General features: G+C 44.0%; 1 protein-coding gene across 2 annotated transcripts in view; it reads right to left on the bottom strand.

Annotated features, from left to right (window-relative positions):
• Window positions 1–17,564, bottom strand: part of daam1b (dishevelled associated activator of morphogenesis 1b) — a gene marked incomplete at both ends in the record, with an annotated part of 60,064 nt that extends 42,500 nt beyond the window's left edge. For both annotated transcript variants that reach the window (XM_080545864.1, XM_080545865.1), the window contains 2 exons: window positions 1,375–1,464; window positions 17,379–17,564. In XM_080545864.1, the coding sequence (XP_080401990.1) occupies window positions 1,375–1,464; window positions 17,379–17,564 (276 nt within the window). The remainder of the gene's footprint in view (window positions 1–1,374; window positions 1,465–17,378) is intronic.
• Between the last annotated feature and the right edge of the window lie 9,813 nt (window positions 17,565–27,377).

Here is a 27,377-nt window from a genome sequence, read left to right as displayed (position 1 = left end):
TCCTACTATTGAGGCACCTAACACCCTCCAGCAGTGTGTGGGTTTCTGCAACAGTGAAATTAGGAGTCTATGGTTCCAACTCTTTGGTGTAAAGAACATATTGGTTTATAGGCAGGGGTGCACATAACTGGTGCGCCAGTGCGCATGCGTTGCCAAAATGCATGCTGCGCAGCAGATCAGCCGCATGAAGGCGCTTTTGCGCACGAAAAAAATGTTTACAAATTTTTTTTTTTTTTTTTATCACAAAAAATACATCCTCTACCATCGTTGAAATTGAGGACAGTGATAATTTACAGCAGTCAAGAGAGCAGTGATGATGACGATTAAGCTTGTAGCATAAATAAATGCTTAGGCTGTAACTTTTTGTTGAAAAGTTGATTTCAGTGTTTACAGAACAGAGCAGTGCTTAAAGAGATGTCCGTTTATTTCAGTGTGTTTAAAGAACAGACATTCAGTTAGTGCTTAAAGAGATGTCAGTTGATTTCATTGTGTTTAAAGGAGTCTAACAGACTTTCATGCTTAAAGAGCAGTCATTTGATTTTGCATTTGTTTATTTTGTTTTGCACACAATCATTTGTTCGTTCATCTTTATTTATGAATAAATGTCGTTTTGCTAATATAAGTTATCCATGTATCCCTTTTTCATCCATCCTGTGGGACGGGTCGTGACTCGCGAGCTCGGGGAGCACCAAGCAGCATCCCTAGGTGCTCCTCTGAGCACTGGCCCCAAAAAGTTATGTGCACCCCTGTTTATAGGCCTTAGGCATGATTGATTTAATTGAACACACACCAAAGCACATCAGCTAATTGATGTTTAATGAGTGTGTGTTTGAAAATACCAATTACACAGCCATTTTATTCAGCCTTTCTCAGAGGAATTACAGAGCTGGCACTGACATGGAAGGTACTGTCCATCGCCACCACCGTTTTGGTAGGAAAAGATACCCGGTAGGGTACAGGGTACAGGGTAATAGGTAGCCTAAAGCTCTACTTTATCACTGTAACGGTTAAACAAATCAAGTGCAAAAAATAAATGAATGTATATATACACTACATGATACAAATGTTGTATTATTTAAAAGTTTTATTACAGTTTGTTCCTGAAATCCCCCCTGAATCCACCCTTCTACTGGGATCAGGATAATTTTGGTATGAAAGGTATCCCAATCCTACTAAAAAGCGTTGAACAACACCTACTGAAGGTTTGATCCAGATCGAGTCAAAGACTGGATTACGTGATCTAATCGGATTTCAGAATCCTTTTTTCCTTTTGAACCACACATTTTCAAGATTTGATCCAATCTGATCAGATTACTTCTGAACAACTGGGCCCTGGGCCCAGGACATAAAGGTGAGGTCAGGACACTACCTTACCTTCTTCTTGCTGCAGTAGATCTGCCATTTCTTCTCAGCAGGCAGGTTGAACATGGCCTCCCTGTGTTTCTCTGTGAGGTCAAGTTCATCCTGTATAGACATGACAGAGGGAAGTAGATGGGGGATTGAGAGAGAGAGATGGACAGAGAGAAGCAGAAACATCAGTCAGTGTGACACCAGATCTACTGTATCTACAGATCCACACAATCACTTATTAATTACTTTGTGGTGACAAGATAACATTAATTTTGGACACCTCAAAGGGGAACACAGTCTAAATCATTTAGGCTCCAGACCTAAAATGTTGCTAGGGGTGAAGGGGGGGACTTTGTATATCACATGTTAAACAAGCAATTCTGTTGACGGTAGAATGAGTGAATGTAATAATAACTAACCCATACTGCATGAGTCGTCGTATTATTCCTTGAAATAGACTTCCTACAGTATGTCCCCTCCCCCAAGTAGTTGAGCAGAGTGTGAATGAGTAAGTGTTAATGCGTTAAATGCTCTTTGCTTTGTGAGCGCTCTGAGTGCACATGACTACACTAGGCACCTGCTACTGTAAATTGCAATGCATGAAACATACAGTGGCAAGAAAAAGTCAGTGAACCCTTTGGAATTACCTGCATTTATGTATACATTTGTCTTAAAATATGGTCTGATCTTCATCTACAATAATGAAAAACACAACACACAAATTATTGTATTGTTCTTGTCCATTTTGAATACATCATTCAAACATTCACAGCGTAGGTTGGAAAGTATGTGAACCCCTAGGCTAATTACTTCAACAAAAGCTAATTGGAGCGGGGTTAGCAAACCTGGAGTCGAATCAATGAAACAAGATTTGAGGTGTGGGTTAGAGATACTTTGACAAAAAACACTCAAACATTTTGAGTTTGCTATTCACAAGAAGCATCTACTGATGTGAGCCATGCCTCGCAAAAAAGTGATCTATGACCTACGATCAAGCATTGTTGATTTGCATAAAGCTGGAAAGAGTTACAAAGTAATCTCAAAGAGTTTAGATATTCATCAGTCCACAGTTCGACAAATTGTTTATAAATGGAGACAATGTATTGCTGTGGCTACTCTCCCTAGAAGTGGCCGCCCAGCCAAGATGACTCCAAAAGGCACAACGCAGAATGCTCAATGAGGTAAAAAAAGAACCCTAGAGTAACAGCTAAAGGCTTGAAAGAATCATTGGAACTGGCTAACATCTCTATTCATGAGTCTACCATACGTAAAATATTGAACAGGCATTGTGTCCATGGCAGGACACCACGGAGGAAACCGCTGCTCTACAAAAAAAACTTTGCTGCGTGTTACAGACTTTTGCGTGTATGTTTTGTATTATGTCCTGTGTCTGTTTTTGTTTTGCTTCTGTCTGTCTCACCCCTAGGTGAAGTGGTGTGCATGTGGTTCCTCCCCTGTTGGTTATTGGGTCCTGTCCATCATCGTTGTCTCGTCAGCCCTCACCTGTGTTCAATCAGCTATCATCCCCGGTCATCCAATCCCAGAAGATCATCTCCTACTTAATGTGTGTTTCGTCATGTGTAGCGAGAGAGGGAAGTGGTGGTGTTTTGTTTGACTAGTTTGTTATAATCTGTTACCAGAAATCGTTTCTTTTGTTCATAGCTGTTGGTTTAGTGTGTTGATGAACTCCTGTTTTCTCTTTTTCTCGCCACGAAGGGCTAGGTAAGATACCCTGGGGTATACATTACATCACGTAGATAACCGATGTCTAAAAACATTAGGTAAGAGGCGGGCGGGTGTCACGCCCCGTAGTTCTGTAGCAGGTAGTTTAGGTTCCGGGTAGGTTAGTTAGTATGTGATATAGGTAGGTCAGAGGTGTAGGGAAGAATAGGGCTGTGTTTTGTTATTTTGTGACACCGTTCGCATGGTCCTTCTCCCTCCCTTCTCCTACCCTTTGTTAATCCCGGTTGTTTTTGTGGTATTTCATTCCCCCTTGTTCATTGTTAATGTTATATGACTGTTGTACATAATATTGGTAAACACTTTAAATACATCCTTTTATTTAAAAAGGTACCCTTTTTCGTCTGGTTGTCGATAGTTGCTTGCTCCACACTCATGGTTAATGTTGTTTTATATCTACTAGCAGAGTTGATATAGGCAGGAGGTTGCACTCTCCCTCCCTAGTGGCGAACCTCTCAGGGAGAGCGTAACACTGTGCGCCTGAAGTTTGCCAAAGAGCACCTTGACACTACACAATGCTACCGGGAAAATGTTTTGTGGACTGATGAAACTAAGGTTAAATTGTTTGGGAAGAACACACAGCACTACCTATGGTGTAAAAAAGGGCACCGCATAGCAACATGAAAACATCATCCCAACAGTGAAGCATGGTGGAGGGAGCATCATGATTTAGGGCAGTATTGCTACTATCGGGGCCTGGACAGCTTGCCATCACCGAGGTGAAGATGCATTCCCAAGTTTGGCTGACCGCCAGCTGAAGCTCAGTAGAAGTTGGGTGAGGCAGCAGGACAATGATCCTAAACATTAGGGGTGCAAGTGCAACAGTTCTCGGTTTTATATTGAACCGTACGGTTCGCCTTCCACGGTTCAATACACTAGTGAACCGTGGCGGTTTTCAGTTTATGCTGCGTTTCATTCAACGTCAGAGGTCGAGTTGGTCTGGAACGCAGTTGCTTCTTGTTCAAATGTTTGTTCATGGCGAGCATTCATGGCGAGTTAAGAACATGGCAACTGAAGCCTCGGATGACTACAAATCTGCGTTGTGGGGTCATTCATTACGGTTTTGGCATTGAATAAAGCCATGAGGGAACGAAAACAGTGAACAGAAATGTGTTGCAGAAATGCTTCACGCATAATGCGTATATGGGCTTCAAATGACATGTCTAAGGTGCATTTTTACTTTCATTTCTTCCTCTCGGATTGCTACAAATCTGCGTTGTGGGGTCACTCATTCCGGTTTTGGCATTGAATATAGCGATGAGGGAATGAAAACAGTGAACAGAAACAAGTGTCACAGAAATGCTTCACACGTGTTGTATATGCACATAATGCATATATGGGCTTAAAATATCATGGCTTAAGTGCATTTTTACTTATATTCATTAGTGATAAAAATAATTGACTAAAACACTTTCCTGAAAATGTTAATAATCTGATGATGGTTATTGTCAGGATTCAATAACACTTGCAATGAAAAATCTCTATTGAGGATGCTTTTTGGTGCTTCAAGCACCTTTCAAGGACTTTCAAGGACCTTTCAAGGACTCAATTCCCTCAAATTCAAGGACCCAACACGGCATAGTTTGAGAAATAACTCTTTTTGAATATATATATTTTTAGAGAGAGAGAGGGGGGAATTCAAGCACTTTCAATGATCCATGTCTACTTTCAAAAACTTTTAAGACCTTGATTTCTTTTTCTCAAATTCACAAACGTTCAACTCTGCCTTTATCTAACTTGCCGTTTCTCTCAAAAATACTTGAGAAAGCAGTAGCCTAACAGCTCACTACATTTCTGAAACAGAATAGCATACGTCGGCGGAAATATGAAGTATTCGACACAACAATTTGTTAATGCAATATTTCCATTGCATCACATGAAATGTACACCAGACATTGGTATTAACTCAATAAAACTACAGAGCTAAATAAACACTACAACCCATAAAAAGCTTTGTCAAATAAAGTGGAATGACACAGGAAAAAAGTACAGTAATGAACACAGTAAGAAAAAGCAATGAACCAGCTTATGCCACTAATAGGATCTTCAATTTAAAAAAATCTTGAAGGCACTCTACATTCACATGGTTGAAGGACTATGCGGTCATGTTTGAACGTTGTCCTTTGACAGTCTGCCAAATGGTTTGATGGTGTGAGAACCTTGTAATTATGTTGCTTTTACGTTTCTCTACGACATTTCACAAAGGTCTCACATTGTGCCAACATTGTCCTCCCTCACATAACTTGGAGTAGTAGGGTAGTGGTGGCCTAGTGGATAGTGAGGTGGACTGGTTTCCAGAAGATCAAGAAGTCAAATCCCACCTGGGAACACCACAACTGCTGTGCCCTTGAGTGAGACACTTAGCCCTAAATTACTCCAGGGAGACTGGTTATGGATTCTCAACTCCTAAATGTTTATTTTAGTTGTCAAAGAAAACAATAGGTAATGCACTCCACCACCAAGGTCTCCGTTCGTTATCACCCCAGAAGACTCCATTGCTGACGAAAAGGTATGTTGAAGCTTGTTTGAAGTTTGCTACAGAACATTTGGAGGGAAGGAAATGTGTGGAAGGAACTGAAGATCACCAGCGGGCCCCCCGGGAATCTTCAAGATTTAAAGACTGCGTGTTGAAAAATGGGCCAAAATCCCACCTGATCACTGTGAGAGATTAGTTTTTTGTACAGGAAACGTCTTGAAGCTGTCATTGGAAACAAAGGCTTCTCCACCCAGTATTAAATACATTTCAGTTAGAGTGTCCAACACTTCTTTCCTGAGTTTCCATCTCTTTTTATGGATTGGAGTGTTACAATGTCTTAAGTTGTGTAGTTTTATTGAGTTAATACCAATGTCAGGTCTAAATGTCATGTGATGAGCTGCAATGAAAATATGTTGAATTAAAATGGAATACTTATTTCCCCCAGTGTATAAACAACCACAACACAAATATGTATATATCATGGCAGTGAGCCCATACATCTAGCATCCCCCCTGATGGATACATACTGAGAAGGTAGAGGCTGGGGGGGGAACAAAAACACTCTAATAGCACAGTAACAACCAACTTGAAATCATGGCTGAAATCCCGTTGACAGCTCATTGTCCTGGGATAACAGCACGTATGTGAGCGTGCTTGTGTGTGAGCATGCTTGTCGTGCTTGTGTGCCAGCGTGCTTGTGTGTGAGCGTGCTTGTGTGCGTGTGACACAGAATAGCTTTAACAGATGACAACTGAGGAGAGGGGGTAAGTTCCCTCCCTTCCCCCCTCCTGGCTTATACAGTCTACTCAGCAGTTAACCTCTCATACCCCAATACACTCAGAGCATGATTCCGCAGATCATGTGGAAAATATGCAACGGCTATGAAGCCTGTGTACTGCTCCAAGAAACATATGCTCCACATAAGAGTAGGGGGGAGAAGCATGTTCTAGTAGTATGATGGAATATATTACACATTCTAATGCTTTGGTCCTCATGTCGGGATCCGATGTAATGATCTGACTTTTCTTTCGGAGAAATGTGAATACATTTCCGCGTTGTTGAAAATCAATGACACATCGCTAGTCAACTAGCACAACTTGTTTTGTGAGCCTGCTAACAATGTAAAGTAGTGTTATAGTTAACTAGGTAGCAGTGGGGATTACTCATCGAATCTATTTTGTTGCAGTATTTTGGCTTGACTAGCAAGTTTGTGTTGTGATTCTCAACAATATTGAAACGTAGTTCCATGTTTCAAAAGAAAAGTCTGAAAATGTTGATTGGTTGCCGATATGCGGACCAAATGATCAGATAGCCTATGTGATGTGACACTCCTCAGCTGATCTGCTATAAACTCATTACTTTGTGCTGTTTTAGCTTAAAGACTCATATCCAATAATATGTTTATTTTGCTTCACTATTTAACTCGTACCCAACATTTCTCACTGCAGTAATGACATGAGTGTGAAGTATGATAAAATTTCTCCAGTACTTTGCACTGGCTTCCAATTAAAACACGAGCAGAATTTATAATGTTATTATTTCCCTATAAAGTATTACATAGACTCTCTCCCTCTTATCTCGCTGACCTCCTTCAGTCGTACAAGCCCTTCACATGCTCTTCGCTCACAAAATACAAGGAAATTAGCCGTTCCCCGAATATCTATATAAGACTACTACATTTTGCGACAGAGTGCCCCATCTCTGGAATATTCTTCTGATTCATGTTAGGGATTCAGATTCAGACTCAATTGTCATATCTAGACTCAAGACTGAATACTGGGGCGCCATCTAGTGGTGTGGGGGTTGGGTTCAAGCAAACTTTGTAAGCCAACCAGCAACAGCCTACGAGACGGGATGGACGGGACAGGAGGGTTTTAAACATTTATTTAATCAATTGAATAGGCCAATCTTGACTGGCATCTTCCCGGACGAATGAATGAATGGAAAATTCATAAATTAAAATCACATACGAAAGAGTTAAACTAAAAGTTCCCTTTAACAAGTCTGAAAGCTAGCCTCAAGGTGAGCACGACTCAAATGCAGTCTACAAATCTCAAATAATACTGTACTTGAGCTTCTAATGAATCAAGTAAGCACAACAATGTAATTGTAAAGATGGCAAGGTATAATAGCATTTAGTCAAAGGAATCAAATCCAACAATTTTTGACTGTTATGGGTAGGCACAGCCACGGGTAAAGCAACATGTCCCAAACTAACTCTAAAAAACTTAAAATGCTTTCAAATAACACTGTCAAATAAAACAAAGAATGAACGCTAATGGCATTGTAAAAAATTACAATAATTAAATGACAATAAAATATAATATGAATACCAGCTCACAAATGTGGCACGTGGAGATGCAGATATGAGCTACTGTTTGCCTATTCATTCGAATGCTAAACAATGCCCCCTGGTGGTTGTTTTGCCTAGGTGAAAGATCTCAACTAAAACTGGTGGAAAATTCAAGTTGAATTGCTACTGCTGTGTCACCCCCGTTACCCAGCTTCAGCTGAACATGAACAGACCCCCCCTAGCCACTAGCACTCCTGTATGTAAACATGCTTAAGAGTAAGCGCATGTCAATATTTGGGAGCCAATATAGGATTGTGCTCATGACTGTCCTCAGGGAAACCTGCCACAGTGTGCAAAACAAAAGTATTTTTCTCACCAGGCACCAAAGCCTCTGCCACAAACCTCTGATAACAACAGTAGCCACCACAACATAGTCTGGACTGTTCTCTGCATTTTTCTTCAACCCACTTCTTCCCTCTGATGGTGAACAAAGTGTCAACAATGCCAGGCTGTATTTATGGTCAAGTTAGTCAGTCTCAAACTGGCTGTCTCCTTATAAACACTACCCCACTTCCTATTCATCCCCCTCTCCCAGATATGTGGCCTTGTTCACCACTTTTCATACATGTAAAGCAGCTATCAGCAACAGAACACGTTCAAACCAAAACAAAGCATTCCCTTTTCCCTCCATGATCTTTAGCTGCGACAGTATAGGCCATTGTGAAGTCATTAAAACATTTGCTAAAGAGTAATGACTTGCCTATGACTCAAGTTAGATAAGATTGTATCCTTTTTAAAATAAGTATATACCGGTATGTGTCATGCATGTACAACATTAACTGTATTTAATTCAAAAAGCCCAACCAGCTCAAATTTCCACATCTTGACCCTAACCCTTTATTTAAACTTTTTTTTTTATTGTAAGTATTATCAGTGTAGCAGATGTTTTGGGGGTATACTGTTTTGAGAATTCTGAAAGTGACACAAGGCTACCATTCACAACTGTTATGATCGCAAATTCAAGTTAGTTTTTGGAGGTAATGGTATGCAAAAATAAACTCTCCCTGTCAACTCCCCCTGTCTGGAGTTGAAACCAATCACACTTCTGAAAGCAGTTGAAACCAATCCCACTTGTGAAGTCCAGTGCAGACATCCACTATATGCAACTGAACGCAGCCTTAGTCTCTAGGAAATCCCCTCATGAATGCAGCTCCCTCCCATAACATTAAAAACATATATTGTGCAGTGAAGAATGTTTTCATTCCATTTCCCCCCATCAGCTCAGGCTTAATGCTACCGTCAACCTATTACACAGCAAGTTAAATTCATGTGCCCTGTGATTCAACTTAGTGACTCCAATGACAAAGGACAGAGAAAGGTATTGTGGCCCTAGCATGCAAACTGAATTGAATTATGACAACTGAATAGAGCTCCTATTGCATGGAATTGATTCAGTTTCCTACAAGGATACTGTGTGCTGCATTGTTACATGATAATACTATCATTATGTGTTTCCCTTTGTAAGGGGAGAAATCATTCTTAGCTTATCTTGAGCAATTTAGCAGATACTGAATCAGACTTCTAGGAATGCTTATGGCGTGTTAGCTGCACTTTAGTCTTCCATACCATTGGGTAAGAACAGCTAGTGTCAGGTACAGGAATAGAACCACTTAGTTGTGATCAAATGAAAGGCACCATCAGCGATATTAGCGCATTGGTGCAGTGGCCACTTGAAGCCTCTCAACAACAGTGGTCCAAACCACAAGAACATAATTATCCTTCTTTCTTTTTATTTATTTACCTCACCCTACATGGGGTTTTAATCTCGCAAAAGGAGAGGCTCATGGTTATTCTCTCAGTGAAAAGAGTGGAAGCCTCCTTCTCGTCACACTCCGGTAGTTGGTATCTATCGCCCTCCCTCTGCCGATTCCCACGCCACTGACACCCTAGCTAACCTGCTTTCAAAATATACTAACAATGAAGTACTTGTTCTGGGTGATCTCAATATTAACTGGCTGAGTGATATTTCCTCGCAGCTTAAAGATCTTGCTTGCAGCATAAACCTTTCACAATTAATTTTAGAACCAACTAGACCAAACCTCAACGATGACTCGAAATCTACATTATTAGACTTAATTTTAACAAATAAGGCTAGTAAATATACTAGTGGTGTCTTTGACCTGGGAGTCAGTGATCATTGTCCTGTTGCCTGTGTGAGAGATGTGAGGTTAAAAAAGACTTCATCTCAGGTGATAACCAAGAGGAACTTCAAACGCTTTGATGCAGAGTTGTTCCTGAGGGAGCTGGATGGCTGCGACTGGGGTTGTGTGAGCTCTCTCGATGTCATTGAGGACGCTCTCAAATCCTTTATATGTACATTTAATTGCGTTGTGGATAGACACGCCCCTATTAAAACCACTAGGATAAAAGATAGGGTAGTGCCTTGGTTTACTCATGAGCTATCTACCCTCTTTAATAACAGAAATAGTGCCTGGTCCCATGCCAGACGTACTGGTGTCCCCCAACACTGGCTATACTTCAGGCAGCTCAGAAATAAGTGCACTTCAGCCGTAAGGAAGGCTAAATCCGAATGTCCTGAATCTGATAACCACCTCATACTCTAACCATGCCAAATTCTGGAATGCAATTAATTTGACAAAAAATCGTCCTTCCAGTGCTCTCCCCCTTAGTATTACTGCTAATGACTCTGTGATCTCTGATCCTAGCGACATTCGCCTTGCTTTTAATAAACACTTCTCAGAAGCTGGTCACCTATTTGATAGGTTGTACCCTGGACACCCCTCGATGGTGGTTTCTAATGATACTGCCCCTGTGGGCCGTGTCCCCCTTTTTACCTTTCAACCATTTACTTCCGCGGAGGTCCTCAAGGTTTTAGAAACTATTGACCCCAAATCATCCACTGGTGAGGATAAACTAGACTAATTTTGTATAAAATTGGCTGCATCAATTATCAGCGCGCCGCTAACTTACATTTTTTATCTTTCCATTTCCCCTGGTGTATTTCCGTTGGTCTGGAAGTCTGCGCGAGTCATTCCTTTACACAAAGGGGGTGATAGGGCTGATCCGGATAACTATCGACCGATCTCCACTCTCCCATGCCTATCTAAAGTACTTGAGACCTTGGTCAATTCCCAATTGAAACGCTTTCTATTAAGCCACTCAATTCTTAGTCCCCATCAATCCGGTTTCAGACCTATCCATAGTACCATCTCTGCTATCACACTTGTAACTAACGACATAGTCTCGGCCTTGGATAAGAGGAACCACTGCGCGGCCCTCTTTGTCGACTTCTCGAAGGCATTTGACACGGTCGATCACCACTTGCTTTTAGAACAGCTATCCGATATTGGATTGGATTTAGGAGCTTGTGCGTGGTTCCATGACTACCTTACCCTCAGGCGTCAGTGTATAAAATCTTCACGTGGCAATTCGGATTTCATAACGGTTACAAAGGGTGTCCCTCAAGGTTCGGTGCTGGGCCCTGTACTTTTTACCATCTATATTAATGAACTGGTATCTTCGCTAACCGGTTGCCACGTTCATTTATATGCCGATGATACCATTCTTTATAGTACAGCAGATTCCCCACATGCTGCTACTATCAACTTGCAGCTAGCCTTTAACTCACTGCAAGACGCCCTCTCGAGGCATAAGCTAGTCCTCAACTCGGAGAAAACGAAATTCATGTTGTTTACTAGGGCTAGAAATGTGGACCTTACAAAGCTTCTTATATCCACAGTTGACGGCTCCTCCATTGAGAGAGTTACCGACTACAAATATCTTGGGCTGTGGTTGGATGAGAAGCTATCATTCAAAACGCATGTCGACGGCCTCGCCTCCAAACTTCGGCAAAAGGTGGGCTTTGAACCAAGATCTACTTTTCAAGTAGCCAGTCTGCCAAGATCTACCAGTCTAGTTTCAACATCGCAAACGTACACGCACGCACGTACTACACACACACACACACACACACACACACACACACACACACACACACACTTCCCAGCCTGCATAGTAAACTCACAATACACTCTCTCTCTGTCACACAGCCACACAGGAGAAGACCATCACAAACCCTCCCTCTTTGCTATTCTCACTCACACACACACACACACACAGACACACACACACATTCACACACACACAAACACACACACACACACACACACACACACACACACACACATTTGCCAGTCTGCATAGGGAGCCATAGCACAAACCCTCCCTCTCTCTCTCTCCCCCCCCCCTCTCTCTCCCTCTCTCTCTCTCTCTCTCTTACACACACACACACACACACACACACACACACACACACACACCTCAATTTCTCTCACTCACACACTGACAGCCAGTCTGCAGTACCATAGCCAACTACTGATCCAACAAACAGAAAAGTAAACCAGATACAAAACAGGTAATTCCCTAGTTTGAAAGGAGGAAATAAATGCATTTCTCTACCTTAGTGGGAGACCTGGCACTGGGAGGAGGCAGCTAGTTTCTAGTAGTCAGGGCTGTAGGAGCTGGTTGCAAGGTGTAGGCAGGCTGCAGGGTGTCATCAGCCACTGTGGATCTGTCATCGAAAAGGCAATCTGCAGCCTCGAGAAACGCTTTTTTCACAATTTCGCCGTCTTTGAATGACTTCTTGTGTTTAACAAGAACGTGACTGACGCGATAAGAAGCTATCGTTACAGCCGTACGTTTTCGCTCTTTTGCCACATTTCCCTTCTAACAGCCATCGTAGATCTGCAGATCAGACAGACGCACTTCCAATATCACATCGTGTAAAAGTCCTCCTCCCATTCTGGATGGAAGTTGTACGTTATTGGTTTCTTACTTGGTCCAGCTTCCCCACTCTATATACCCTATATACACTCTGTATACCCTTTCTTTAGTAGTAAATAGTAGAAATTGGAAGGCTAACTAGTTAATTAGTCTCGCCGGTATTTTGTATTTTGTAGTTGGCGCTGTTGACTGCGCATGCGTGGTGAACCGTGTGTTAGGTGAAAAGATCAGATCGCAGACTGGCTTACCTGTACGTCAATCAAGTGGCAAAAGCCATAGTGAGGATGGATGATAGGCGAACTTTTATTTTTATTTTATTTTTTTCAATGCCATGCGATCTACCCATACTACCTTTGTGATCGACCGGTCGATCGCGATCGACGTATTGGGCACCCCTGCTCTATGACAAGGTTGGCTGGCCCTCTCTTTCTCTGAGGCGCAGTTACCACTGGAACTTGTTCGTTTTCAAGGCCATCTGTGGCAAGCTTCCTCCTTATATCTCATCTTTATTGGACTGGAGTCTTGGTATTTATGTGACCAGATCTAATAGTTGGCTTTCTTTTCGGGTTCCGTATGCGCGTTCAGACCTGGGTAAAACAGCCTTTTTTATTGATGCCCCTAATACATGGAACACTCTGCAGCAAACTCTCCGGTTGGAGGTCCTCCCCTCTGCCTCTACTTTTAAACTCTTGGTGCAAAAACTGTATTCTACCGATTGCAATTGTTTTTAGTTTTTCTTTTTAATCCTGTCTTGCTCGCTGTTTGTTTACCCTTGCTCACTGTTCTGTTGTACACTCGACGTCACTGTAAATGAGGGTGACCTCAGTGCCTATCGAGTTTTAAATAAAGGTTTGAAATAAAATGAAACTCCACATTCAGTGGCACGCGACAGCTTAAACAGTGGCACGCGACAGCTAATCAATAAGTGCGAGAATGTTTTTTTTTTTTTTTTTTTTTTTTTATGTTGGCCGCGTTCGTAAATTCGCGCACACTGGGTTCAATGTCACAATGGGACCAAGTAGGATCAGGCCCGTGAATGAGTTCTCTCTTGCCCGCGGGATGATATTTAATTACTATTAAAACTGGCCCGCAGTATTATGTGCCCGCAGCACCATAATACTACAAGTCCCAAGATGCATTGGCGCGTACCGAGTGCCCGCGAGCGAGCGCGACCCCGCGTCTTCTCTTCACTTCAGTACTAGTCATGAGCAGCAGCAGCACAGTCACAGTGGAGATGTCAGGCCAAAACCTGCCGCTTGCCAAAAGCTGCCGGGGGTGCGGCCTAACGCGTCACGACCAGCTGGCACGCGCACGCTGTGACGCGTCAGTCTAGTGTTTTTGAAACCTCCGTTTTGACAGCCCATTAGCGAAAAGCTTTAATTTGCCTCTACAAGTGTTAATATGTCATTTTATGAAGTTTTAATATGTTTTCAGGCGAGAAAGTAACCATATATATTCACAAAATGTATCCGGTTTATCAAAATAACCCGTTTATATATGAAAACACATATAATGCTATCGCGTCTCCACAGGCTAAAGTACAACTACACTCATATCCTCAACTTATGTCCTTATCACACTACTGTCGTACCTTCTCCTTGACATGGACATACACACCTGCTACCTTCTTTGAAAGAAATCGCGATTTATTCAGTGAAAACTAGTACACCATTCAACATAGCATAACAATAGCATAGCATTCGCGGACACAGTCAGGCAATGCACCTAGCACAACAATAGCATAGCATTCGCGGACACAGTAACATAGACAGATAGACAGCTAGACAGATTAGCTGTCTAGCAGATAGACAGCTAGACAACACTTGTAGAGGCAAATTAAAGCTTTTCGCTAATGGGCTGTCAAAACGGAGGTTTCAAAAACACTAGACTGACGCGTCACAGCGTGCGCGTGCCAGCTGGTCGTGACGCGTTAGGCCGCACCCCCGGCAGCTTTTGGCAAGCGGCAGGTTTTGGCCTGACAGCGACCTAAACATCGCCGTCAATTCCCGAGTGTTCCCGAGTACACAGTTTGCTGACAAACTCGGCATACTTGCTGCCGAATTCAGGCAGAGATTTTCCGACTTTGAAGCCCAAAAAAGCAGGCTTCAACTGCTCAGCAATCCATTTGCAGTTGACGTGGAAAGTGCACCAGCAAATCTCCAAATGGCGCTGATTGAGCTCCAGTGTAATGACACACTGAACGCAGAATATGAGTCCGTGGCGCTGCTGAGTTTGCTCGTTTCATCCCCGACACCCAAGTTGCACCCAAGTTGCTCAGACGCTGTCTATGTTTGGCAGCACATACGTGTGTGAACTACTGTTTTCGTTGATGAAACTAAACAAAACATCACATAGGAGTCGTCTTACTGATGAACACCTGAACTCAATCCTGAGGATTTCCTCAGCTCAGAGCCTGACCCCAAACATTAATGAACTTGTACTCAAGATGAGACACCAAGTATCGGGCTCAGCCTCAGACAAGTGAGCAGAAAGGACTTGGACTTTATATTTATTTGAAGGGAAAAAAAAAAAAATTCTCCAGTTGAATGGACCCAGGGACATGTTGCCTAAGAAATTAATGCAACTGTTTTGCACTTTTGCAAGTTTGCACTAACTTTTCTAATTTTATTATAGAAGACAGTCATTGGTGAGGATCGGAGCAGCACACTGATTTGTTTTTAATGCATGCTGTTTCATTTTTGCATTTATCTTGCCATTGAGCTTTGAATGAAAATTACATTTAGCTGTTTACCTGTAAAAAAAAAAAAAACGTTTTCAATTTATTACTGAAAGAGCCTTGAGAAAATATTGCAACTGATTTTATTTATGTTTTACTTAATTTAATGTAATGATTAATGTTAAGTGCAATATAGGCTGTGTTATTGGTATTGGTTCAATATGTGCAATAATTGCGAGTTTTAATAAACATTGAACCAGCCCGGCCCTCCACTTGTACCATTTTTACATTTTGGCCCCCTGTGTATTTGACTTTGACATGACTGGACTAGAGGCAGTCTCAGGGACGCTCCGGCGCTCTCAGGGCGAATTTACGAATGCAGCCCTAGTCTCTCATCCACTCCACGAGAGTCGTATTCTGGCGCCAATTTTCAAAGTAAAATTCTGAATTCGATTCGATACTTGTATCAATATAACTCAAGTTGTTCAAGGATGAAGCAGACAAGGCCGAATCAATAAGACGTGCTGTGTCAAGGTATGGGAAGCAGGCCAGCACCTTTAAAGCATTTGCCACTGCTAAAAATCACGCAACTGAAGCAAGCTTTCGCATTGCTCATTGCATTGCGAAACGTGGAAAGCCATTCACTGATGGAGAATATATTAAGGAGGCTTTCCTCTGTAGCTCAGATGTTTTGTTTGAAGGCTTATCAAACAAAGACACTAATTTAAAAAAAATCATATTGATTATTGAAATATAGCGTAATAATAAATCAATACTGAGGTGCAGCCAAAACAGATGTAGACCTACTCAACAGCCAGAGAATAGCACAATTCCACACAAACCCAAAACACAACGACAGAGAGGGAGACAGACACCTTACACCGTTTTCAGAATATAGAATAGCCTACATTATTGTTGAAATAGGCTAGTCGGCACTAGATCAATTTAAGATACTTTACAATTGAGGCTATACTTGTGAGTAAAAAATATCTGACTCACCAGTAATGTTAAAGGGCCTTTTTCCTGCTCTTCCTGGAGGCAAAGTCATCAATGACTGCGTTTACATGCACACCACATTCCTGTATTAAGTGGCATATGCTCAATATTCCGATTAGGAAAGAATCATGTAAACACGTACCGAACTCGCTTAAGGCCATATAATATATATATATATATATATAAAATATTCAGATTCAGCAATATTACGATTCAGATCCCTGGCATATGCCTGTTTCTTTTTCTTCACCACTTATGTTTTAGTTTTCTTTTCCAGTGTTTATGTTTCACGTGTTTACTTGTGCGTGAGGTGCCACCTCACTGTTCTGATGGTAATGTTTGCGACAGTGCAGGGTACAGCAATTGAGTTGTATTCGGTTTGTGGGTAACGTGCGTTCTCACTGCAAACGAATCGCACTGTGGAGCGATTCCAATCGAACCGAGACCACCTTGTCTAGACGGACTCGGTCTGGTTGATTTGCTCCGGATGAGAGTGCGATTGCTGTGTTCACATATGCCCAAACCTAGCTAGGTGTGAATCCACCCTAAGCCTCAGGGGAGTGCAGTGGTCAATTTAAGCCGAAGGTCGTCTGCTACCTCATGAGGAAGCTCAAACCTCACGACTTTGTTTTGTAAAACACAAGACCATTACATTCCAGTGGGAGTGCCAGTTAGAACATCATTTTTGTGAAAGATTTGGTGCCCACGTGGTGGACAAGTTGTTGAACTCTGCATGAGTTGAACCAATAGGAAACCTTAGCATTAGCGACGTACAGTACCACCAGCTATAAACCCAAAGGAAACCTTAGCATTAGCGACATACTACCAGCTATAAACCCAAAGGAAACCTTAGCATTAGCGACATACCACCAGCTATAAACCCAAAGGAAACCTTAGCATTAGCGACATACCACCAGCTATAAACCCAAAGGAAACCTTAGCATTAGCGACATACCACCAGCTATAAACCCAAAGGAAACCATAGCATTAGCGACATACCACCAGCTATAAACCCAAAGGAAACCTTAGCATTAGCGACATACCACCAGCTCGGAGAACATGCCATCCAGTTCATCATAGCCCGGCATGGGCAGAGACGGCTCCATGGCCTGCAGGGCAAAGTCATCACGTAGCTGGTAGGTGATCTCTGGGTGGTCGCTGCTCTGGAAGCAGCAGAAGATGAAGGAGATGCTGCCACGGCTGCTGCCACGGCGTTTCCTGGGAGCCATGGCTGGGGAGAGAGAGGGCAAGGCTCTCTCTGGGCCTCTTCTCTGCCTCCTCTACTTCAGGGTCTGGCTTCTGTCACGGAACCCTGAAAACACAAAAAGTAGCCTATGTTTTTATAACAATACAAGCTTTTAGAACAAAGAGCATCATTATGTTGCCCTAGCAACCGCACTAAGATGGCTTATAAAGTGTTCAGGATGATGAGAGACTTATCTAAAATGGAATGGCACCCAGTGATATTTCAGTGTGAAATCTAGTCCATCAAGACCAAAACCTTGCACCACCTGAACAGTTTCTTCCCCATGGCAGTGGGCTCCCTGCCTCTCATTGATTCTGTGACTTCCGCCACCCCCGTCACACACACACGCGCACACACATACGGTACAACTGACAGTGTAATTTATATTTTAGTTTTACATTACTCTAATTTGCAGCCTAATTAAACTATTTTTGCTGTTTTGTCCTATGCATCAACCTCACCAAGTACATTTATTGAAAATGTTTGTGCAAATATACTTAAATAAAATAATTCTGATACTACCGGTAATACTTTTCGGATTACGAAAGAGGTTGAAATCTACACCACAATTTGTCTAGAGTAGAGGACAAAGGGCTTCTCTCTGGGGAACTAATGATTGTAATAAGGGCAGTGTGTGTAAATGGCTTTGTATTCTAAAGTTGTTTGTAATGGACACAAACAATAAGGGAGAGTGGCCCTTATTCAGGTGGCTGTTGAGTCCGATCGAAGGCTGCGCTCAGGTCTAGTAGAACTAGGATGTTGAGGGCACCTGAGTCTGCGGAGGTGAGGAGATCATTGATGACTTTGACCAGGGCTGTTTCGGTGCTGTGATGTGGGCGGAAACCAGATTGAACGGGTTCATACAGGTTGTTGGACTGGAGGTGGGAGTGAAGTTGGACAGAGACAGCACGCTCAAGGGTTTTGGAGAAGAATGGTAGGTTGGAGATGGGGCGGTAGTTGGAGAGGTTGGCTGGGTCAAGAGTGGGCTTTTTGAGAATCGGCGAGTTTGTATATTGAGGGAACGTGGCCTTGGGATAGTGACTGATTGAAGAGGGCAGTGAGGTGGGGGATGAGGGCAGGGAGGCAGGCCTTGGTCAGGGTGGTAGGGAGGGGGTCGAGGGAGCAGGTGGTTGTTTTGGAGGCGGTGATGATGGTAGTGATGAGGGAGGAGTTAACGGGGGAGAAAGTAGTGAGAGGAGTAGGGGGGGGTAATCAGCAGGGGGTAAGATGACAGCAGGGGGGGCGGGGGTGGAGGAGTTGGAGATGGAGGCAGTCAGTGAGCTGTTGATGTGGGAGATCTTGCTGTTGAAGGTGTGGAGAAAGGAGTTGCAGAGATCAGGGGAGGAAGTTGTGTTATTGTCCGAGGGTTGGAGTAGTTTCTTGACAGTAGAGAAGAGGGTGCGGGGGTTTCGATTGGTGGTGTTGATGCGGGTGGAGTAGTAGGCAGATTTGGCAGCTTGGAGTGCGTCACGGTAGGAGGAGATATGTTGCTTGTAGACTTCGGCATGGACAGTGAGGTGGGTTCTATTGTGGAGTCGATCTAGTTGGTGGCCGGTCTGTTTCATGGTGCGTAGTTCAGTGGTGTACCAGGGGGAGGAGGTGGTGAAGGAGACAGTGGTGGTTTTCAAGGGGGCCAGTGAGTCAAGGGAGTCAGAGAGAATGGAGTTGAGCATGGTAGCATAGTCTTTCAGGTTGGAGGGAGTGGAGTGAGTGGGGAGGGCAGAGGATATGGACTGAGATAGAGTGAGTGTTATGTTAACTCTGCTGCACGCCTCCTTTCAAACACCCGCTCCCGTGACCACATCACTCCTGTCCTCCACTCTCTCCACTGGCTCCCCATCAAAGAACGCATCCAATTCAAAATCCTCATCCTCACATACAAAGCCCTCCATAGCCTGGCCCCCCCTTACCTGACTGACCTCCTTCTCCCCCACCGCCCTACCCGTACCCTCCGATCCTCATCCATTGTTCCCCTCACTGTCCCACCCTCAAAACTCAAAGGCTTCGGTCACCGTGCCTTTTCACGAGCTGCACCCTGCCTCTGGAACTCTCTCCCCCAACCACTCAGAGACTCACCCTCACTTCTCACTTTTAAATCCCACCTCAAAACCTACCTGTTCTCCCATGCCTACAGCCTCCCCTACCACTAGCCATCTCCCCCATCCCGGCGCCCCCGCCCCTTGACACGCATACAACCTCCCCTACACCTACCCATCTCCCCTAACCCTGCCACCCCCCTGATATGCATACAGCCTCCCCTGCATACAGCCTCCCCACCCCCCCCCCCCTCCCCTCCCCGTACGCTGACTCTGTGTTCCATGTTACTTGTTGTTTTTGTGTTTTCCGTATCCCCTATATTGTCAGCGTCTTTGAGCCTCGGAAAAGCGCTATATAAATTCAATGAATTATTATTATTATTATTATTATTATTATTATTATTAAGAGATGGTACATTTGATAGGGTGGCGTGGTAGGGGCAGGGGGGCAGAGAAGAGGATGCAGTAGTGGTCAGAGAGTGGGAATGGAAGAGGGTGGGGGTTGGATATGGGTAGGGAGGCAGAGCAGACAAGGTCGAGTGTGTGGCCTTTTACATGGGTGGGGAAGTTGAGGTGCTGGGTGAGGTGGAAACAATCAAGGAGAGAGAGGAAGTCAGAGGTGACGTTGGAGTTGGGTTGGTCGACATGGATATTAAAGTCACCAGTGAGTAAAAGGCGGGTAGAAAGGGAAGAGAGGCAATGGTGAGGAGAGATTAGTCAGAAAAGAGGGGTGTGGTTGGGGAGTGAAAAGGCGAGGTATTCGAAGGATGACATGGGTGGGAGGTTGAGGTCCAGTGCAATGACAGTTAGGGTGTGTTTGTGGAGAGCAGCGAGACCACCCCCTCGCTTAGAGAGGCGGGGTTTAGCGATGTAGGTGTAATTAGGGGGGGTGGCCTGGTTGAGTGAGTAGTAGTCCGAGGGTTGTTGCCAGGTTTCAGTGAGGAGAAGTATGTCCAGGTTGTTATCCAGTATCAGTTCAGATATGACAGGGGATTTGTTGGAGAAAGAGCGGGTGTTCAACAGTGCAAGGGAGATGGATGGGGGAGCAGGAGGCCTAGGCCTGTAGGTTGGTAATGAGGGCGGAGTTTGTGATGACCAGGTCGAGTGTGTGTCCCCTAGAGCAGTGGTTCCCAACCGGGGGTACGCGGACCCCTAGGGGTACGTGAGGGGATTGCAGGGGGTACGTGGAAATATTTGGAATTATAATTTATTTCCCCTTCCAAAAAAATAAATAAATATACAAGTCATTTCATAAACCTGTTGTTAAAATGGTACGCTGCAACTTAAGTTCCTCCCCGACAGATGAGGACTGTAACACAAGTGGTAGTCACGTCACATTTAAATCATGTTCACGACCATTTTCGCGCGCAAGTCAGCTAGGCCTGTCAGTATACCGCAAAGATGGACAGATGGTTAAAACGACCAGCTACAGTAACGGTCAAGAAAACTGAGGCAAAAAAGAAAAAAGGACCCCGCTATTATCTGGAAACATATGTTTTGTGGGGATTTACATGTACACCGGCTGATCCACCACAGCCACAGTGCTTTTTCTGCGGCGAAGTCCTGGCTAATAATTCAATGAAGCCATCCCATTTACAGCGACACCAGAGCACCAAACACCTAGCAACTGTTGGTAAAACTGACGACTTTTTCAAGCGAAACTGTCGAGTTCAAGTCAAGTCAGGCTACACTGAAGAAAGCGGCAAGTGTGTCAAGCAAAGCACTGGAGGCGTCCTATGCTGTTTCATTACTGGTGGCTAAGTAAAAAAAAAAACATTCAATCGCCGAAGATCTGATTTTGCCTGCCGCTATGATTTTGGCTAAAACTATGCTGGACAAGAAAGCAGCTGACGCGTTCAAGTTGGTACCATTATCAAACAATACCGTCTCCCGTCGGATTGATGATATGTCCATAAATATTGTCGGACAAGTGGTGGATAAAATGAAGCAAGCAGGTCAGTTCGCTTTGCAATTAGATGAAATGACCGACGTTAGTGGGGAGGCTCAGCTGCTGGCTTTTGTGCATTATAAAGAAGAGTCGGACATAAATGAGCATATCTTGTTTTGCAAGACGCTGCCAGGAAAGACAACTGGCGAGGGAATATTTTTGATTATTGACAGCTTCTTCAAAGACAACGATCTGGAGTGGAAATCCTGCAGTCACATCTGTACCGATGGAGCGGCAGCAATGACGGGTAAGGTGCGTGGGCTGCTTGGGCGTGTGATGAAGGTGATCCCCGAAATTAAGTGGATATACTGTATTATTCACCGGGAGGCACTCGCCAGCAAAAGGATGAGCCCCGAGTTAAGTGCAGTTATGGATGACGCAGTTAAGGTGATTAACTTAATTCAGTCCCGGCCAATGAACCACAGACTGTTTCAAACTCTTTGTCATGGCAGGGGGTCAGAGCATGAGCAGCTACTGCTTCACACAGACGTTCGCTGGCTGTCTCGTGGCAGTGTGTGTGTGTGTGTGTGTGTGTGTCAGTGTGTGTCTGTGTGTGTGTGTGTGTGTGTGTGTGTGTGTGTGTGTGTGTGTGTGTGATGAATGAATTAACCATTGAGGTGTTTGGCCAGGTGGCACATGTATTGGCCAATTAGCTCATGTAGTCTAATTTTGAATGGCAGTGTTTTGAAATGGCAAACATGTGACTTTATGTCAGATTGTTGTGTCTTAGGCAGAGAACCGTGTTAAGTACATTTAAAAAGTGCCATTTTGAATAGCAAAATGTGTGTAAAGCAGAAAATGTGTTTAGAGTTTTGGAGACTTGAGAAGAGGTTTTGCTCTCTGTGTGTGTCTGTTTAAATAATTGTGCTATGCATGTCATTTTATTGTGTTAGCAATTTGAAAAAACTGTAATAGCACACATGTGCTGTGGACAGATAGGCTAGTTAAAAGTCCCAGTGCTGTTATACTGTATATCGGCACTCATGGAATGCCTCTTGTCCAATCAAATTACTTGGTCGGAACTAACTGTTGTATAATAAATGTTATATTTGCAAGTTAGTGTTTAATTGAACATTTTTGGAAATAATCAACACGCATGAGTGAGGGGGTACTTCTGGCATGGCAAAACAGCTCAAGGGGTACACAAGACAAAAAAGGTTGGGAACCACTGCCCTAGAGTGTGTGGAGACATCAACATGCTGTCGGAGGATGAGGCAATCCAAAGGTTGAAGGAACTCAGATGCAGGGTGACAGGAGGGGGTCAACATGAATGTTCATATCTCCAATAATTATGATGTTAGCAGAGGTTGAGCAGAGTGTAGAGAGAAGGTTGTGCATCTCTGAGATGAAAGCTGAGTTAGGTTTGGGGGGCCGGTAGATGGACATTTGTATGGACAGTATGTATGAGTATGAGTATGGACATTTGGAAAGGGGGCTTACATTTAAATGCAAGACACTCAAATGAGGACTGTGTGGGCAGAGGGATGGGGGACAGCTCCAGTTCTTGTCGATGTATGACAGCTAGGCCACCACTGCGACCAGTACTGCAAGCTTTCTCCAGATAGCTGTAACTAGGAGGACAGGCTTCATTTAGAGCAGAGTAACCTCAGGCTGGTGCCAAGTTTCAGTAAGGCACATGATGTCTAGCCCTTTGTCCATGATGTGGTCTTGTATGAAGGAGGATTTATTGTTGATAGATTGTGCATTAAAGAGTTCTATTTTAATGTTGGATGAGGTGATGAATCTCTGTAGAGGCCGAAGCAGACTGAAATCCACTCCACGTTTTCTGCCCTGCTTGGTGTGTAACGGTGCGCTACTAGTTTCAGGAGCGACGGTGTTCCGATGATGCGGCAGATGTGTGATAGTGCACTCCGTCGACCAGATGGATTTGATGAAGTTGCCAGACTGGGAATAGACAAACTTTCGACGTGAGCTTCTGTGAATGTAGAGGGGTCGGCGTAGAAGTCCAAGTTTTTTGATGGCTGGAATGCACGTTGGAGTGGTGCAGTTGTTGAGGTTCAGCAGTTGCGTGTTGGAATACTACAGCATCATGCCGGGAGAGTGAATGCCAGGTGCTAGCCACTAGCCATTTAGCCGAGGTCTCCCAGCCACAGTTTGGCTGGCTAGCTGACAACTAGCTGTGGAGGCAGCGGTCCCAGGCAACAAAGCCTAACCGCACCAGGAACAGCTGAGAGGCTGTCCCGGAGTATACCTCACAGTGGCTGCGCTGGACAGAGAAGGTGATGAGAACTTTAAAATGTTTAGGGCAAAATACCTCAAAACAAACAACTGAAGATGGCTGCAGTACAGGCCTGACAGAGCATCACCAGAGAAGACAGCCAGCGTCTGTGGGTTGCAGACATCAGACAGTTATTGCATGCAAACATCATACTAAACATGAGTGCTTAATTTTTACATTTAATTAATAAATGTCCACCCTGAAACTATGCATACTCTCCAAAGTGTTTTTTTTTTTTTTACATGAATACCATCAAATAAAAGCTCAGAATCATAATAATTGTTTGATTTCAAATCCGCGTAGAGTGTAGAGCCAAAAGAAGAAATGCTTCACTGTTCCACTGTGGCAATGTATGTCTAGCAGTTTTCACAGGGAAAATAACAGCAGAGAAAAATGGCAGTTTACACGCTTTTTAACACAGCTGCAATTCACTAAAATACATTCAAGGAATGCCCCCATATTTTCCAAAAGTCTATGTGGCCACTGAGGGTGCCAAATAGAGAGGTGACCACCTCACTTTGATATGCTGAAACACACTCTAGAGAGGGTAGCTATCACTTGACCTTACCCATGTCATGCCTCACATAGCATTGGCTAACTGGAAACAGCACGTCACAAAAAAAGTGACTCTGTGGCAACATTATCCATAGCCTTTGTCTGCATACCTTTAGATTTGCTGTATTGCACACACACCTTTGACCCCTCAGTATAACATTCACTGAACTAACATTCAGATTCACTGAAGGAGCGTTCCTCCTGCAGAAAGAGCGAGTGCACACCTGCGTAGTGCACTATATAATCGCAGAGAGGTGATGGAGGTATGGAATCTCGGCCCAGCTGCTTAGCCCTTGGGGCAGGGAGCGATCGTGGGAAAACGCAACAGGATTTCACCCCTCCTTGGAGAGTCTCTCTGTGGAGCCAGGAGAGCTGGTTTGTGGGGACAAAGCATGGATGAAGGCAGACAGTGACATTTCAGATTGGAGAAGTCGTCATCCTGAATGAGGAGTGGGTAGAGCCAGGGCCATCCTGGCCATGATGCCCTACAGTTCACCAGCACACCAGATAACAGCTCAGCCTTAAAGCCCAGGCAAATCTGACACCAGCAAGGAATTCCCAGCTGCCTCCTTAAAGAGTTGGTTAGAGACCAACAGTGACCAGCTACCCCTCCTTAAAGACCAACGGACTGTTGTCAGCCTCACCCTCAGAGGGCTCTGGTGGCCTTCTCTGGTGGTGTCCTGTGACTTTTAACTCAAAGGAGTGAGATGCTCTGCTTGGACTGCAGGTGCATGCCACATATGACAAATACTCTGTATTCTATGAAGTATTTTGATCGAGCCATTAAACCATAAAATACAAAAAGGATGCATTCCTTATTTCAAACAAGATGTAACTTCCAAATAGGGATGTCCCGATCCGATATTGATATCGCATATCGCTGCGATATTGGTCCTGAATGCTGGATCGCAGATCGCACCAGAAAAAAAATAGGCTGCGATCTGAGTGCCCGATCTGGCGTGTCACTCACGTGATGACAACAGTAGTAGTCAGTGGTCACATGCAGGAGAGCGGCTAGTAGCTACTAGGGGTGTAACGGATCACCTAACTCACGGATAGGATCGTGTCACGGTTCGGATCATTTTTCGGATCAACACAAAAAAAAAATATTTTATAAAAACAGCTTTTTCCTTGAATTCTGTAAAAACACCACTTTTACTATGTGACAAAAACCAACAACATTCAAGATGTCAACACTGGTAATATATATATATATATACATACATATATATATATAACATATTCTACACTCAAACATTACATAATTATACTGAAATACACTCAATTTAAATGATAGGAGAGAGGGAGGAGGCGCCTGGTTGCAGCAGTGAGTCACTGGGCTCTTTAAAGCAGATGAATAAACATGTTTTATGCCACTTTTAACTAAATGATAAAGTGAACCCTTATTTTGAACATGGTATGAAAAAAATGCCTACATTATCAGAAGTTGTCGAGCTACCTTTTTCGTGCCTCCCGTCATAGTTGACAGAGAAGCCAAAGTGCTCCAATACATGGGATTTAAATGTTGAGGGAGGCATTTCGAGTTCTTCTCCGCCGAACAACGTAACGTGCTCGCCATGATACACCTGGGCCGCGTTCGTAAATTCGCTTTGAGAGCGCCGGAGCGCACACTGGGTCCGACGTCATAAAGGGACCAAGTAATTTGATTGGACAAGAGGCGTTCTTTGAACGCTGATCAGATTCCAGAGCGGATTTACGAACGCAGCCTTGTTGTTGTGGATTCCCAGCTTCACGTGTAGTGAGCAAACAACGGATTCGTTTTCTTTCGCATTATCAACCTATCATTACGCTTTAGAGTAAAACAAAGCCCGCAACTGTCGCGTCTATCTTTTCATGGCAACCCTACATTGTGATTTACAAGAGATATTAACTAATATTAAGTAATATTATTACTTGTTAACATTTTGCAATTGATCCGCGGTACACATGTGTGCCGAACCGTGGAGGGCGATCCGTACGGATCACAGATTATCCGTGATCCGTTACAGCCCTAGTAGCTACCTGTGTGTAGCGAGTCTGACAATGTCATGATGCCAGCTGGTGAAATCATAAACCATTTGCTTAAGTAATTTTTGGGTTATTTACATAGTCTGAAACTACAGATGGTAAGCTTTAAAATGATGCGTCATACATTGAAATCGGAAAAAAATTCAAGACGACACGAGTATTTGAATGTTGGTGCACCGAATGCGACAGGAGAGACTTGGAGGGATACAACTATATATATATATCAAGTTTAGACACTTGCCATCTGATCCCATTCATTACTGATATCTATCACACAACTACCACACAACACAGACCCTCCTTCTGGTGCAGTGCACCACAGAGTGACCAGATGTGGTCCAGCTAGGAGTCTTCAGAACCTCCAAAAGACTCTGGTTGTTGTGTGGGACACCCAAAACACTGGACAAGAACTGGTGGAGAAGAATCCCATCTGGTCTGGCCGTGTCCCTCGCTGTGCTAGGGTCAAGGGTTGCCACGCTTCTCTACTCATGGCATAGCACTGCCAAAACATGGTCTCCAGGAATGGAGCTGCACACAGTGAGGGATCTGTCTATCTAGGAGGACCAGAAGTAGGGGGGCCGGAAGAGGGTGGGCAAGGAGAGGGTGGGCCAGAAGAAGGTGGGCCACGAGAGGGTGGGCCAGGAAAATGTGGGCCAGGATAAGGTGGGCAAGGAGAGGGTGGGCCAGAAGAAGGTGGGCCAGAAGAAGGTGGGCCAGGAGAGGGTGGGCCAGGAGAGGCTGGGCCGGAAGGACCTGAGGAGGACCACCAAGTGTTCAGGTGGACATTCTGTAGAAGACTTCATTCTGAAGGCAAGAGGACGTATGAGCCGTGAAAAAGCATCCAGAAGGCATTCCTGTGGTCCCTCTGCGTAGTCTCTGGAACTGCACCTCTGGACTTCAGACATTCAGACATTTGACCGTCTCCCTGCGGCAGGGAGCTCTTTGCTCCCGTCCATTTTTCCCCAAACTCCTAGCTGACCTAAGGGCCTG

Source organism: Nansenia antarctica, assembly GCF_963989245.1.
Source record: "Nansenia antarctica genome assembly, chromosome: 1".
Classification (NCBI taxonomy): Eukaryota; Metazoa; Chordata; class Actinopteri; order Argentiniformes; family Microstomatidae; genus Nansenia; species Nansenia antarctica.
The sequence above is the reverse complement of the archived record's forward strand: the minus strand, read 5'-3'. Positions and strand labels throughout refer to the sequence as shown.